The sequence below is a fragment of the Bos indicus x Bos taurus genome, chromosome 8 (assembly GCF_003369695.1).
Source record: "Bos indicus x Bos taurus breed Angus x Brahman F1 hybrid chromosome 8, Bos_hybrid_MaternalHap_v2.0, whole genome shotgun sequence".
In the NCBI taxonomy this organism is placed as follows: Eukaryota; Metazoa; Chordata; class Mammalia; order Artiodactyla; family Bovidae; genus Bos; species Bos indicus x Bos taurus.
Genome location: NC_040083.1, coordinates 11,489,501 through 11,506,485, shown reverse-complemented (window position 1 = coordinate 11,506,485; position 16,985 = coordinate 11,489,501). Strand labels below are relative to the sequence as shown.

At 46.1% G+C, this 16,985-nt stretch overlaps 1 protein-coding gene across 2 annotated transcripts in view; it reads left to right on the top strand.

Annotated features, from left to right (window-relative positions):
* Positions 1-792: 792 nt before the first annotated feature.
* Positions 793-16,985, top strand: part of ACO1 (aconitase 1) — a 63,039-nt gene continuing 46,846 nt past the window's right edge. The window contains exon 1 of one of the 2 annotated variants that reach the window (XM_027549066.1): positions 793-898. Coding sequence is in view for 1 of the 2 variants with exons in the window: in XM_027549064.1 (XP_027404865.1) it covers positions 1,354-1,361 (8 nt within the window). In the remaining variant the exon portion in view is untranslated. Of the gene's footprint in view, positions 899-1,226; positions 1,362-16,985 lie in introns of those variants that run through there. The other variant, XM_027549064.1, reaches the window with a different exon arrangement.

Sequence of the window (16,985 nt, the reverse complement as noted above, 5' to 3'; positions counted from 1 at the left end):
AGGTTCCTTATCACTAGCCTCACCGGGGAAGCTGAAAATGCTACGTTACACAGGTTGGCCCCTATGGTGATAGTCACTACTTATTCCTTCTATAAGCCGTATATCCATATACTCAAGATGGAAAAGTACAATAACTCTTCATATAAGTTGGGCAAAAACCTCACCTTTTCTCTAGAAAGATCTAATAAGTCAAATTTGCCTGAGCAGGCGCGACTCCAACCAACCTATAGAAACTAGGTGCAGTGACCAAGGCCTGCTGAGTCAACTCAGTCATTTCTCTGACTTCTGACAGGTGAACAGCCTGCATTAGGAAGTGTTGTTAGACATTAAAAAAAAAAAATTAAACACTGAAACTTTGCACTCCATAACCATGGAAACTTTGAAGTCCTGGCAGTCACTCGGCTCGCTCTGCCAGGCGCTAAGGTGGGGGCGGATTGGGGGCAAAGGGGAGAGGGGGAGGTGACCACGTACCGGGGTGTCGGACAGGGAAGCCTCCACTGATGGTCAAATCATTTTTAAAAGCTGCATCTCTAACATGCGCCTTCAGCTCCCTCCCTGCGAGCTGGGAAGTCACACTCCACGCCCAAGAGTGAGCGTGTCCCCGGCCTGGGCCATCATGGGAGGAGCCCGTCCCGAGGCGCCTTCCGGCCGCTGACCCCCAGCTACCCGGCTCCCTCCCAGCGAGGTCTCCCCGCCCGCAGACCCCGCCCCGCCTGCAGGCCCCGCCCCGGCCCCGGCCCCGCCCCCGCCCCTCCCTCAGGCCCCGGCCCGGCCCCGCCCCTCGGCTGGCGGCCCCGCGGCGACAGGGGGCGGAGCGGCGCCAGCAGCTGGACTCAGCCGCAGAGAGCGCCCCCAGCCTGGTTCCCCGCGCCAGTCGGAGTCCTCCGTGCACTCCGCGGTGAGTACGACGCGGCCCAACCCGGGTCCCCGGGCCCGAGCGCCGGCCGCCCTGCCCTGGCAGGGGAATCCGGGTCGGCGGAACCCCGAGCCGCCTCCCCGAGCCGGGCTGCAGCGCGCCGGGCCGCCCAGGGGAGATCTGGGGGAGCGGGAAGGCAGCCGGGAGAATCGGGACTAGTTCCTGGGGACTGACCCCTCCGCCCTGTTCCCAGCCGGTGCCGCGCCGAGGACGGGGGCGGGACTGGAAATGGCTCTCCTCGGCCTCCTTCGCCCGGGCTGTGCCGGCCGCCGGGAGAGTCCGCGCCGAGCTTGTGCGGGCCTCACCCGGGAGTCGGCGAGGTTGAGGGGGCCGCCAGGAGAATCCACGCTGCCACTTGTCCCGGCACACTGAACCGGGGAGTCCTACCCCCAAGGAGGGTGTGCGGCCCTCGCCGGGGAGTTCTCGTCGATCTGGGGATGGCGAGGTAGGGACATTTCCTACTGGGGTTCCGACAGATCGGGGAGTCCACACCAGATGGTAAGGAAATGGAGTGAGGGGGGAAAGAGACCCTCGGTGGAAGGGGTGGGGAGAGTCCATCCTAAAGATTCACAGACCCAGGGAGGAGTGAATGTGTGTGTCTGTGTGTGTTGCGGGGATGGGGGCAGAGAGTCGGAAACAGTCTCTCAGCAGTGGGGACAGAGTCCATCCTAAAGATTCACAGACTCAGGGAGGAGTGAGAGAGTGAGTGAGTGAGTGTGTGTGTGTGTGTGTGTGTGTGTGTGTGTGTGTTGCGGGGATGGGGGCAGAGAGTCGGAAACAGCCTCTCAGCAGTTCTCAAACTCCCGTATACACTCTTAAAAATTAGTATATTAAGGAGCTTTTATGTGGGTTATGTGTCTCAATATTTATCATATATAACTAAAACAGAATTTTCAATATATTTAGTATCTCATTTAAATATAGTGGTAAAGAATCCACCTGCCAGTGCAGGAGACGTAAGAGATGTGGGTTCAATCCCTGGGTTGGGAATATCCCCTGGATATGAAAATGGCAACCCACTCCAGTATCCTTGCCTGGAGAATCCCATGGACTTAGGAGCCTGATGGGCTCCAGTCCATGGGGGTAGCAAAGCGTCTGCTATGACTGAGCACACAGACATGCATGCATTATATGTTGATATGTGTTTATGAAAATAACCATACCTTTCAAAATAGAAGAAGAATGTCATTGTATTATATTTTTGCAAATCTCTTTCATATCAGTTTTAATAAGTAGCAGCTAGGGTTCTTATATCTTGCTTCTGCACTGTCTGTTGCAGTATCACATGTCATATCGCCTCTGGAAAACTCCACTGTGTACTCCTGAACGTGTGTGGGTAAAAGCATCAAATAGCATCTTGGTATTAAGAAAGTGGTTTTGACTTTGCGAATCCCTAGAGTCCCCTGCACCACACGTTGAGAACCACTGGAGTAGGAAATGAGTCAGGGGCTCAAGTCATTGATCCCGCTTCTTGTTTGTGATCCTTCCTCTGAATGGGAACACGCATCACCCCAAGGAAGGATGGTTAACCTCTGGTAGCTGCAACCAAGCTGACCTCACTCTGGAAACCCAAGTACTGTGTCCCCACGTAAAAGATAATGAGCCCTGCACGCCTCCTGAAAACTGGCAAGGCTCTCAGATGCCTTGGGTTATTTCTGTGCCTGCAGAGGTGGCCTGTGTATGCCTTCAGATTGTAGCGGGGATATGGCACACAGGACCCATGGGTTCAGAGACATGCCCATAGGGAGCCGGTGCCAAGTGTGGAGGAGTTTGTTCAAGAGCTTCCAAGTGGGTCAGAAGTGATTTCGAAGAGAACAGGGAGGCATGTTGTTGCCTCCCTTTCCTCCATGATCGCTTCTGTGTGTGGTTGTGCAACCTTGCGTTTATTGGAAAATGATTTCCCAGTCTTGGTGCTCTTTCCCTTTCCACTTTTGGGGGCGGGGGGGTGTTTGTCCCTGTGGGTGGCCCTTCCTCAGCCTCTGCCAGACCCCAGTGTCCTGGAGGCTGCTGTGTGGTAGGTGGGGGCCCCTCACTGGATTTCTTCCTTGGCTTCTTGCTCTGTCAGCACAAATTCCAGATAGAAATTAGGTACATATATAGCCTTATAAGAGCACCATTGTGGCTCAGCGGTAAAGAATCTGCCTGCCAATATAGGAGATGGGGTTCGATCGCTGGGTCGGGAAGATCCCCTGGAGAAGGAAATGTCAACCCACGCCAGTATTCTTGCCTGGAAAATCCCACGGACAGAGGAGCCTGGCAGGGTACAGTCCACGGGGTTGCAAAGAATCAGACACGACTTAGCAACTGGACACACATATACACACCATGGCCTTATAAATGTTTGGAAGACAGACATCCCAAACCATTAACAGTCAGTTCTGGGCAATGGAGTCAGAAAAAAAGGCAGGAACCTTCTCCTTGTTACTCGTTGTGATACCATATGACCGCCTGTTTAGCAGCATTCCTGTATTGCTTTTACAACCTGAAAACAAAAACTGAAATCCCAACAACATACACTTTTTCAAGGAAGATAGGATTATTTCTCTGATAAGAATGTTACCACTACTCCCTCTCTCCCAAGAAAACAAATTACTTTATTACATCACATTTCCAAACTAGTATCTGTGATACTAGTATATACAAAGTCAAAATGATACTGAGAGAGAGCCCTCTGAGATCAAAACATTCTTGAACAGTATAGTTTGGTGTAAGGTTAGAAGCCACCAGATCAGACTGTTCTTCAGTGGATCATCATACCCCCCTTAAACTGCTGTTGTAAAATGCTATTTCATGAAATGTCATGAAGTACAGTTTTAAAACTGAAAAATGTAATACCCAAGACTGTTTCTCCTTGATCCTACAGCTATGAGAAGAGAAAGCATGTTCGTGTACGTTCTGATGTGCCCATGTACCAACTGGGGCAAAGGATATGCCCACATGCCAAGTGGCTTTCTCTTGGTGGTGGAGTACAGTAGATTTTTATTTATCTTCACTTTGCTTATTAATAGTTGGTGCTGCTGCTGCTGCTGCTTAAGTTGCTTCAGTTGTGTCCGACTCTGTGCGACCCCATAGACGGCAGCCAACCAGGCTCCCCAGTCCCTGGGATTCTCCAGGCAAGAACACTGGAGTGGGTTGCCATTGCCTTCTCCGATTAATAGTTGCTGCTGCTGCTGCTGCTAAGTAGCTTCAGTCATGTCCAACTCTGTGCAACCCCATAGACGGCAGCCCACCAGGCTCCCCAGGCCCTGGGATTCTCCAGGCAAGAACACTGGAGTGGGATGCCATTGCCTTCTCCGATTAATGGTTGCTAGCAACCACTAAACAAGTATTAAACTTGATATGACCAGAAATAACCCCTACAGTTACTTATGTAAGGAGGACAACATAATTGCCTTCGTTTTTCTTAGGTGGACCATGCAACCTGGCTAGTAGCAGACCCTTGCTACTCCCTTCCTCCCAGTGGGAAGTGGAGAAAGAAGTGTGTGGAAAGCGACTCAGGGGGAAATAAAAACAGCCCTCAGTCACATTGTGCGGTGTCTACTTCCCCCTGTAAGATCAGCTCCAATCTCAGCCCTGCCCGCTCCTTCCAAGTGACCCAGAGGTTAGAAAGTTCTTACTGGATTTGCACCATCACCCGAGAAGCCATCAGCTGACCATCTTCCCAGACTCACTGGCCTTCATTAATTTTTTTTAGCCATTTTTAATGGCTAAAACTTTAGACATACAAAGAAATGGAGAGTATAAATCCCCAGCTTCAACAGTTATGAACATTAGCACTTGGCCAATCTTATTTCACCTAGACTTTTCCTGGAACTCACTCTTTTCCCCTCTTCTAAGAGTTAGCATCTTTATGTTCAACTGTATAAACTAATGAAAGGAATATTTTTGTTGTGTCTTTTTAGTATCAAGCATGTACTGACTGCTGTAGCAAAATCTTAAAGTCTTGTGCCCTGCAGTCAGCATGACTGAACCCCTGGAGTGGACTTCACACACTTGCTATGTGGTCCCACTTCTCCGCCTCTGCATTTGCTTGCCTCTTGGCCTTTCTTCTTCCTGTCTCCCCGTTCTGCTCTCTTAAGGCTTTCTCAACTCCCCTAGTCATAGCTGTCTCTTTCCTCTGGCCTCTCTTATGACCCTTTGCAAACAGCAAGCTTATTTCAGTCTCCTTAGTCAGATCATCATCTTTGTCATATTCAATTAAAGCAAGGTTTTCCTTTCTCCCTTTCTCCTATGCTGCTTGTGCTTAGTTGCTTAGTTGCTTGGTCGTGTCTGACTGTTTGTGACCCCGTGGACTGTAGCCTGCCAGGCTCCTTTGTCTATGGGGATTCTCCAGGCAAGAATACTGGAGTGGGTAGCCTATCCCTTCTCCTGGGGATCTTCCTGACCCAGAAATAGAACTGGGGTCTCCTGCATTGCAGGTGGATTCTTTACCAACTGAGCTACCAGGGAAGCAATGCTTTGTGCAAAGAAGATGCTCAAGAAATAGATGCTAAATTACTTTAACTCAAGTTCACTGGAGAACATTTTTGATTACAAGAGAAATGCATCATTTCTAGGGAAATTTTTCCCGTATTGTCTAGGACCACAAACGTTTTATCTACATTTTTATGTTTTATCCACATAATAATTTTATGCGCATAAAATTATTTATCTGCATAATTTTTAAAAGAACTGCAACAAAAAGAATCTCCAATTTGAGCCGACATAAAAAAGCCAGCTTTTTTTGAGGAAATTATCTTTCTGATCTGTTGTCATTTTTTCACATGTATCTGGAAGACCTCTCTGATTCTGGAGTGCTTTTTTTCCTCAAAAGGAAAGAGTGACTCTCTTTTAGAATATCTATCGTGTTGTAAGATGTAGGCTTAAATCTTCAGTAAAAGAAATAGACTACATGTAGGGTCCACACGCCCCATGAACTAAGTTGATATCAATCAATGTCATGAATACTGGTAGCTCCTGGGTGTAGAGTCATTTCCAGTATTCATCATCTTTTCATCTAGTTCCTCCCTTAATAATCACAGTGGCCCTTGTGAGCTGGGCAGAGCAGTGCAGTCAGGTAATGTTACCTTAAATCTGCAAAAAGTAAACTGAGGTTTAGACAGCTAGAGTTAATCTTGTCTATGACAGAAAGTGGCAGAGTCTGATTTTAAGAGTAGATTAGAAACCAAAGGCTTTGGGATTGAATATTGGGAACATGCAAAGACAAACTCTCTAAACAGGACGTGTACTGGGGAGCCAGACCAGGTTGTTGAAGTCAGGATGTTTAGTTGCTAAGTCGTGTCTGACTCTTTTTGACCCCATGAACTGCGGCATGCCTGGCTTCCCTGTCCTTCGCTGTCTCCCAGAGCTTGCTCAAACTCAAGTCCATTGAGTCAGTGGTGCCATCCAACCATCTCATCCTCTGTCGCCCCCTTCTCTGGGATTGGCTATGGGGAACGTGCAAAGCCAGGAAACTATCTAAACATGACATGGATTTGGGAGCCAGACCAGATTCTTGAAGTCAGTGTGTATACCCTGATGCATAAAACTACCAAAGTGATAGCACACTCTCTGAACCAATCACTTTCCAAATGCCTTGGGTTTGGCTTTAGTCTTTGTTGCACAAGTTGATCTGCTTTCTGATGAATTGGCAAGGCTGCTCTGTATGAGTGCTAGTGGGGTTCTCTCTCATTCTGTTTTTGTGACTTCAAAACTTTGGGGAAACCCAACTTTGAACTGTGTGAATTGCCTGGGCTGTTGCTCAAACTGACACGGATGGAGCATTTCATTATTCTTGAACCTCATCATCCTTTCATGATCACGACTGTAGACTTACAAAGCAAAGTACACATTGTGGCTTGGCTCATGAAGGAGGCGTGTCGGCCTAAGAAAGAGTTCTCCTGCAGACTTGCCAGGTTTGAACTTTGGGTTGTGAAGAGATGTGAACGAATCATTGTGGACAGTTGGTTACATGTGATAACTACACGGACATACTCAGGACAGTTCTGTAATAGTGGTGGCATCAAGACCAGCACTTGCTATGTTATGCTGGGACTTCCCCAGCAGTCCAGTGGTTAGGACTCTGAGCTTCCACTGCAAGAAGCACGGATCCTATCCCCGGTCAGGGAATTAAGATCTCACAAGCCTTGTGGCAGAGCCAAAACAATAAGAATTGTTATGTTTCATAAAACCTTATCTGCTCAGATAAGGAATCAGTTACATTTTAAGGCTGGTGATGCCTGATAATGGATTTTTGACATCAACCCATACTTCAGAACCCATGTATACTGAAATTACATATACTATATGTAATTTCATCTATAGGTATGATTACTGTATGTAATCATCTATACTGAAATGTACATCTATACAAATTTATACTGAAATCAAGAGTATTTTAGGGGCAATTAGAGGAAAACTATCTAGTCCTCACTACTCTATTGGCTTCCCTTGTAGCTCAGATGGTAAGGAATCTGCCTGCGATGCAAGAGACCATGGTTTGATTCTTGAGTCAGGAAGATGCCCTGGAGAAGGGAATGGCAACCCACTCCAGTATTCTTGCTTGGAGAATCCCATGGACAGAGGAGCCTGGTGGGCTACAGTCCATGGGGTCACAAAGTCAGACACGACTACCTCAAAATATCCAAATTATCTAGTCCTCACATATGTACTTTAGAGTTGGAAGATTGTTTTAAAGTGAGATTTAACTTTTTTAATCTATTTGGTAATGTAGGTTTTTGGATGAGGAATAACTATAAGATTCTCTGCTTGTTTGGAAATGCGTAGGGCAAGGGAGTTGGCCATTGGTGGCTCAGTGGTAAAGAGCCTGCCTGCCAATGCAGGGGACACGAGTTTGATCCCTGGGTTGGGAAGATCCTCTGGAGAAGGGAAGGGCAACCCACTCCAGTATTCTTGCCTGGAAAATCCCATGGACAGAGGCACCTGGCAGGCTATAGACTCTGGGGTTGCAGAGTCAGACACAACTGAGCAACTAAAACAAAACACAAACTTGCCACCTTCCAGCCATGGGGTGTTGACAAGTTATCAATACTTATCGTCTGTGATCCTCAGTCTTCTCATCTGTACAGTTGGGTGGTGATCCCTACGTCACAGTTGTTGAGGGACTATATTAGACGCTGTGGATAAAGTGTCGGGCACTCCACCGGGGCTCGGCTCAGGTCAGCTGGCTGCAGTGCTATAGAGTGAGGTAGCACTCAGAGCAGGGTGCCTGTCCACACTTCTCTTAGCCCAGACCTCCTGAGCTCCAGGCCCATGTATGCTGTTGCCTGCCGTTCCTCTTCAAGGCAAACTCACCGTCTGAAACCAGTACCCAGGTGTATCACGGTCATTAGCTCTGCCAGTTTGCCCAGATGGGGCACACGGAGCCATGCTAGATCTCTCTCTTCCTCCCCCACCCTCAGCCCGTTCTCCTTTCTTAGCTGTCCCTGGGATCTGTTGCCCTGCCCTCCACTTCTGACTTGATGACTGCAACAGCACCATAACCTGCCTCCCTGACGCCAATCTAGCATCCTTCCCCCAAGTCAGCTCCTACCTCACCCAGCGTGTGTGCGTGCTAAGTCGCTTCAGTCGTGTCCTACTCTGCAACCTATGGACTGTAGCCCACCGGGCTCCTCTGTCCATGGGGTTTTCCAGGCGAGAATACTGGAGTGGGTTGCCATACCCTCCTCCAGGGGATTTCCCCTACCCAGGGATCCAACCCGCATCTCTTTATGTCTCCTGCATTGGAAGGTGGGTTCTTTATCATGAGCGCCACCTGGGAAGCCACCTCTACCAGAGTAATGTATAATATCCAATCAGGTCTTGAAGATTTCAGCTAAGACTCTTTTAACGTGCCTGCCTTCAAGTTTTTCTGTGCCTTTCTTCGAGGTCCCTCGTGATACGGGCCCCACCCCTCCCCTCTCCTCTGAGCCCCGCCATCATGAACATTTCCTTCAGACTCGTGGAACAGCTCTGTGACATCCATAGGGTCTCACTTCCATACCTTCACATGTGCTGTCTTCTCTGCCCAGAACATTTTTTCCCTGACTCCCTCCCTCAGTGTAGTTCTCCAAGTCTCCTGCATGGTGTCACCTGTCCCCAGAGGCCTTCCTGACCCCGTCCCATACTGGATCAGGTGCTCTCCTTAGATGCTTCTTTTGTCTGTTTGTTTTTGGCAGCATCGTGAGACATGTGGGATCTTAGTTCCCTGACCAAGGATTGAACCCATGCCCACTATAGTGGAAGTGTGGAGCCCTAACCACTGAACCGCCAGGGAATCCCCCGTAGAATTCCCTTTATCGGCCTGCATCCACCACTGCTGCAGGATGGACTGCTTGATCGTGTCATAGCCTCCTGACCAGTCTATGTGTAACTGAAGATGGCGGGGAAGCGGGGGGAGCGCTTATGTCTTTATCCCATCAATGTCAAATCAGTGTCTTTCAGGGTCGAATGTAAAACTGAATCTGCAATAGTGCCTTTTCTTGGACAAACCAGCAGCTCAGAAACCAGGTGCATCGTCGTCAAATGCTGCTCTAATACTTGTCCCATCTTTGACTCAGTGAAGTGGCCATTGCATGTGGATGCTACGTGGCCCTGTGGGCCACTGAGATGGGATTAGAGCATTATTGCTCAAGAGCTGGGCTTAAGGGCGGATGCACTTGACTTTGAGTTCCCTTTCAGCACGCCTGCGATCTGGCAGCTGCTTTCCCGCTCCTAACCACCTGACTGTGGGGAAAGAAAACAGTAGCATCAGGTCCTCCCTGCAGCTGCCTTTCTTCTGGAAAACCAAGAAATGTGGGTTTATAGCTCAAACTTCTGCGAACTTGACCAGCATGAGTCATCACTGTTGGATCCCAGCAGTGCTGAAGTGGGTGGGGGCAGATCACCTCAGAACCTCGGTGAATTCATGGAGAGAAATGCTGCCCAGAGTGACCTCTGGCAGCCTGACACTTGCCACCACCTTTTGTGGTGACACTCTTTCTAATTTCTAAAATTTGAGTTAGGGAAGTTCATTACCAAGGAACTACTAAATGAGGTAGGAGCTCGAGGGACTCACGTCGCTTCCCTTGCCCTTGGGACTCAGATACATCAGGGCTTGGCTGGGGTCTCTGCAGGTCTCGTTTTGGAAACCGTACTGGTGATGGTGGGTTGCTGCAGGGGAGGGAACCGCAGTTTAAGAAGGGCAGCCTTAAAGAGGACTGGCCTCAAAGAGAAGAGGATGAGGTCCAGAGTGGGCTAGTTAGGATGCCTGGTTCTGGTGGGTCCTGCCCTTGCTGCTGCTGCTGCTTCCTTTTTGAAAAGTTATTTATTTATTTATTTGGCTGAACCGGGTCTTAGTTGCAACCTGTAATCTAGTCCCCTGACCAGGGATCGAACTGGAGCCCCCTGCACTGGGGGCACAGAGTCAGCCATTGGACCACCAAGGAAGACCCTCTCTGCCCTGCTTCTTTCTGTATTCTCTGGACAAATGTTCCATGACCCCACAGTGACTTGCCTTTCTCAGTGCATCCCCAGAATAATAAACGTGAAGTTCACCAAGACTTTCTTGTGAACCTATCTATATTAGCTCATAGTGATACCAGAAAATAAAAATAACTATGTTTGTGCTACTGTAGTTAATTTAAAATGAGCTTAAAAGATGTGTCAGGCAAGCTTTCTGTGTTGGGAATTGCATATGATGTTGTGCCCTCTTGGGCACTGAGCCTCAAAGAGGCTAGGGGGGCTTGATCAGACAGTGCCGTGGTCACAGGGTGCTGGTCCACACAGATTCTGACCACTGCCTTTGGCTGTGGCTGTGCACATCTGCTGAGTGAGTCATGATCACTTCTATGATACATCCTGAAAACTTCCAACGTGACTTAATGAAGTTTGGAGAACGGAAAGGTTAGATTTCAGGAAGTAGCTACTTCTTAAATGACAATCAGATGTTTTCATATTATGAGTTAATATCTTACCAAACCTAAATTCTGGTGTTGGAAATGTAGAGTTTAAACCACGTGTAAAGTTAGGAGCGTGCTTTGTGGTTGTCCCTTAGTCCAAGTTCCTACAGTGACAGGCTCTGCTACACCCCACCTCAGTCTTCCCCTTTTCTGCCCTCGCTCACCCACTTCTGCCTTCCCTCAGACCCCACGTCAGGGCCTTCACACGTGATCTGACCCCTCCTCCAGATTCCCCTCACTTCCTCCACAGTTTTTCTCAAGTGGCTCCATGTCAGTGAGGTCTTCTTTGATCTCCTGATAACGCTTCACAGAACATGCCCTACTGCCGTGTCCTGCTTTATCCATGGAACTGGTCACAGTCTGACGTTCTGTTTCTGTATTTATTTGTTTAGTCTCCCCCTACTGAAATGAAGCACCATGAGGGAGCTTTGTCAATTTTGTTCCTGAGTGCCTAAAACATATTACATGGTTAATGTAAAGGTATATTGAACAAATAGATGAATGAATTACAGAATTTTTTTCACTCAGAAGGGACTTTTTAGATCATCAAGTAACCCTGTGTTACAGACTGGGAAACTGAGGCCCAGAAAGGTTCTGTGGCTTATTTCGAATGAAACTGCTGCTGCTGCTAAGTTGCATCAGTCATGTCCGACTCTGTGCAACCCCATAGACGGCAGCCCACCAGGCTCCTCTGTTCCTGGGATTCTCCAGGCAAGAGTACTGGAGTGGGTTGCCATTTTCTTCTCCATTGAATGAAACTAAATCCTTCAAAAACTGTTACAGCTCTTTAAAAAACTAGGAATATATTTGGAGCGCTCTGGCCAGTGGTCCAGGATAAGACAAAAGAGTTAGTTAAAATTATAATAAGTTAAGTTGTGATAAGTTAATTTGTGATAAGCTAGAATTGTAACCCAGAGTGACAAGTTATTGTGTGACTGCAAAGCTTTCTGAAGGCAGAGTCTCATTAATTTTTGTAAAGTGCACCTTGCATTAATTAGTGCCCAAGAAAAATGTGCTGATGGATTTGCTAATATTGTTATAAAGCCATTCCTTCTCCAAGATCCTCCTTCTGCACTGAGACAGGAGGGAAGAGGACAGGGTGCAACCTCTGAAAGAATAACATCCTGAGGATATGACAGAGCTGGGTAGAAACCACTAGGTTCAAGATGGCAGGAGATTCTATTTCCCACAGACCTGGAGCCTCATTGTATGCTCACTGTAACATGTTAATGCTGTCGTGTCTGACTCTTTGAGATCCCATGGACTGTAGCCCGCCAGGCTCCTCTGTCCATGGAATTTGCCAGTAAGAATACCGGAGTGGGTTGCCATTCCCTTCGCCAGGAGTCTTCCTGACCCAGGAATTGAATGCAGGTCTCCTGCATTGCAGGCAGATTCTTTACCATCTGAGCCACCAGGGAAGCCCTGTAATACATTAGCATAGGCTAAATGTCTCACAGGTGCCATGAGAGTTATAGGGCCAACCATAAAAAGTCAAAAAGCGGGAATTGCCCCAATTCCTGGAAATCCCCACCCCCTCACCAAGATAGAATATTCCTCCTCCTCATCCAGTATCCAGTGAAATTCCCCAGCCCATAGAAACTAACCACCCCTACACCCGGGGTCTGGTCTAACTTTCCAAGAGGACCCCATGCCCTAGGGCCACCTCTCACCTTCTGAGACTGCCCACACTGTGTCTCTCTAAATAAACCCATTTTCACTTTACTGTGGCTCACCTTGAATTCTTTCCTGCATAACGCCAAGGGCCCTCACTTGGCCACTTGAGACCTAGGACATGACCATCCTTTCTTGCCCCATTTTTCATACAACAGCACTACCTTTTTTTTTTTTCCATTCTCTCCCAAAATAGATAATTGCACTTATGACTTCTCCTTTAAAATTCTTTTGGTTGCAAGTATCACATTTAAGAGATTTTTGTATTATTTTTCGTGTTTTTTTCCCCCAGTACTTTTATGAACAGCTAGGAAGATCAAAAAAGTGATTTGGTCTCTGAAAATTGGGCTTCCTTGGTGGCTCAGACAGTGAAGAATCTGCCTGCAATACAGGAGACCTGGGTTCAGTCCTTGGGTTAAGAAGATCCCATGGAGAAGGGAATGGCAACCCACTCCAGTAGTCTTGCCTAGAGAATTCCATGGACAGAGGAGCCTAGCTGGCTACTGTTCACGGTGTCGCATGGACAGAGGAGCCTAGCTGGCTACTGTTCACGGGGTCGCTAAGAGTCGGACACAACTGAGTGACTAACACACACATGCTGGGAATATTCAGAGATGTTTAGCTCTTCCAGCTTCCCAGATGCATCTGCATCAAATAAAGCAAAAAAAACTAACATTTCTAGCTCTCTCGTTTGTAAAAGAACCAAGTCGACTAGCCATGGTGGTTTGCTGGCCTGAATGCTTCTGACCTCAATCTTGTTTATATTTACATAGACATCCTTGGAATCTCACTTTTGACAAAAAGCTGTTTATAAGTAGCATGATGTTTAGATACACAGCAGTCAGTTTGGGAGCGGGAGCAATTAATTTCTCTTTAAACAGAAGAAAATGAAGCACAGCTAATCTTGAGAGTGAACTGAAGTAAACTCTAAGAGATGCAGTGATGTTATGTTACTTTGGATTGGAAGCTAGGAAAAATCAGGAAGGGTATATTTAGGAAAGTGTGAGAAGCAAGGTGAATAAACCATATGAACTACAGAATAAACCTTTTTCTGATGTTTGCACAGATTTTAAAAATCCACTCTGTGTGTCTTGGATGTGCTCAATAAATAATTCAGAGGGCGTGTTGTCTGTACTTTAGACCATAGCACAGAGGTTCTCAGTGAATCACCTGAAAGCCTTTCAAACTATACCAACTTTCCAGGGAACTTATATGCACAGTCTCCACCCCACCCCCAACCCTTTCTCCCCACCTATAGGTTTTTTTTTTTTTTTTTTTTTAATTTTTAATTTTGTACTGGGGTACAGCCTATTAACAGTGTTGTGGTAGCTTCGGGTGAACAGCAAAGGGACTCAACCATACATATACATGTATCCATTCTTCCCGCAACTCCCCTCCCATCCAGACTGCCACATAACATTGAGCAGAGTTCCCTGTGCTGTATAGTAGGTCCTTGTTGGTTATCCATTTTAAATACACAGTGTATACCTGTCTGTCCCCAACTTCCCTTCTCTTCCTAAATGAAGTGTTTGGATGGCACAAGAGATACCCCACCCCACTACTGACAGGAGTTCTGCTGCCTGGGTTACAGTTTTCCTCTGCTCCTTCCTGCTGGTGCCTGGGAATCCTGTGGTTGGTCATAGGATTTGTTCACATCCATGCTTCTCTCTCTATTACAAAATAAGCTAAGAGGATTCAACTCTGACAGCAGAAGCAGCTAAATGTAATTAGAATTATATACTCCAAAGCCTGGAAAGAGACCTGAAAAGGTGAATCTTACTTTATCCAATCATTGGCATTTAGCTAAAATCATTCACCTATTGCAAACATCTCTACAAAGCTGACTGTGCCAAACAGATACCATCACTATCAGCTGGTGTGTGGTGCCAGGCAGTCTTCTGTCCTTCAATAAAGGGCAGAAACGGTATGGACCCAACAGAAGTAGAAGAGATGAAGAGGTATCAAGAATACACAGAAGAATTGTACAAAACAAGTCTTAATGACGCAGATAACCACAATGGTGAGATCACTCACCTAGAGCCAGACATCCTGGAATGTGAAGTCAAGTGGGCCTTAGGAAGCATCATTACAAATAAAGCTAGTGGAAGTGATGAAATTCCAGTTGAGCTACTTCAAATCCTGAAAGATGAGGCTGTGAAAGTGCTGCATTCAATATGCCAGCAAATTTGGAAAACTCAGCAGTGGCCACAGGACTGGAAAAGGTCAGTTTTCATTCCAATCCCGAAAAAGGGCAAAGAATGCCAAAGAATGTTCAAACTACTGCACAGTTGCACTCATTTCACGTGCTAGCAGGTAATGCTTAAATCCTCCAAGACTTCAGTAGTATGTGAACCAAGAACTTAGTTTGTACAACTGAATTTAGAAAAGGCAGAGAAACCAGAGATCAAATTGCCAACATCCATTGGATCATAGAAAAAGCAAGGGAATTCCAGAAAAACATCTGCTTCATTGACAATGCTAAAGCCTTTGACTGTGTGGATCACAACAAACTGTGGAAAATTCTTAAAGAGGTGGGAATACCAGACCACCTTACCTGTTTCCTGCAAAACCTGCATGCAAGTCAGGAAGCAACAGTTAGAATGGGACATGGAACAATGAACTGGTTCAAAATGGGAAAGGAAAAAAAAAAAAAAAAATGGGAAAGGAGTACGTCAAGGCTGTATATTTTCACCCTACTTATTTAACTTTTTTGCAGAGTATATTTGAGAAATTCCAGGCTGGATGAAGCTCAAGCTGGAATCAAGATTACTGGGAGAAATATCAATAACCTCAGATATGCAGATAACACCACCTTTATGGCAGAAAGTGACGAGAAACTAAAGAACCTCGTAGTTATAACCTGAGTAGTTATAAGCTACTCAGTCTCCCTCACAAAAGCCATTAGCAAGACTGCTGCCTGGGCTTGGAAATGGTCTGGGTTACAGGTAGAGAGTTCACTGATCCCAGTAAAGATTTTGCCCATGATGTCAGGAATTGGTCACTTGCGCGGCTCTAAACAGCAAGGTTCACAGTGCACGTGAGCATGGGGTCAAGTTGTGCATCAGATTGTCAGGGCTCCCTTCTTGTAAAGGGGAATCTTGTAGACTGCAGGTCTCAAGATCAGGTAGAGGCCAAGGGCAGTCCTTGCCTCTCCCGAATTACAGAGCTGAGTCTCATCCACAGGAATAACTCAGCAACATCCCTTCGGATATGAGAACATTTGGTCACCAGAAGCCATCTCAGCGTCACTCAGTTTGACCTTTCTGGCAGACAGGGAGCTAACAGAAGAAATTCAGATGTCTAACAGAAGGATGGAAAAGTACTCACCTTTACTAGCCATTAGACAAATGCCTAAGATTAACTTTTTAATCTCTCAATTTGGAAAAGATAAAGACAAATTATGTTCCCTGGTTTAGGCACTTCTGTTTTTACTCTCTGCTTCAGAGAAGGGTCATAAAATTGGTACAGCCTTTCCCTGGCGGCCTGGTGATGTGCATCCAAATGGAGCGATCGGATCCTTCCACCCAGATGTCCTACTTCTAGGAACTGAAAGCTCAGGGTTTATTTTGAGGAACTGGATTAAGGACCTATCTAAAGAAGTGTATACAAAGATTGCAAGCAATGTTTGAATGTTAATGCTTGGACACCACCTACATATTTTAACAATAAGAAATTTAAATAAATTATTATATGTCTGAAGGAGAGATTTTTATGGTGTAGTTAAAAGTGATATAAAATACCATATAAAAAAAATCACGTGATGGCCCCATGAAGATGTTTGTGGTCTACTGATGAGTAGGGGGAAAGCAGTTTACAAAACAATGTGAGGTCTAATCCACTTTTTTTTAAATCCAAATACATTTAAAATTCATGGTAAATGAAACTCCACACCATGGTGTTACAGATGACTTATTTTCTTCTTTTTGTTCACTTGCATATTCTAATCTTTCCACAATGAATATCTGTTTTTAAAATTTTATTTTACTGTACCAATATTTTTCTGATCTTTTTCTAAGTTTCAGGTGTATAACATAGTGATTCACAATTTCTAAAGGTTATACTCCCCTTATGGTTATTATAAAATGCTGACTATAGTCCCTGTGCTGTACAGTACATCTTTGTAGCGTATCTTATACATAGCAGTTTATACCTCAAAGTCCTCTCCCCCGTCTCGCTCTCCTCACCGTCTCTCTTCCCCACTTTGTAGCGTATCTTATACATAGTAGTTTATTCCTCAAAGTCCTCTCCCCCGTCTCGCTCTCCTTACCGTCTCTCTTCCCCACTGTTAACCACTGGCTTGTTTATGTCTGTGAGTTTGGTTTTTTTTAAATATTCACTAATTTGTTTAATTTTTAAGATTTCACATAGGTTATTCTAGGTCTTATTTTTTAATTGAGTTGTTTGGGTGGGTTTTTTTTGTTTTTTGTTTTTTTTGATATTGAATTGTATGAGCTGTTTATGTATTTTGAATTTTAACTAAC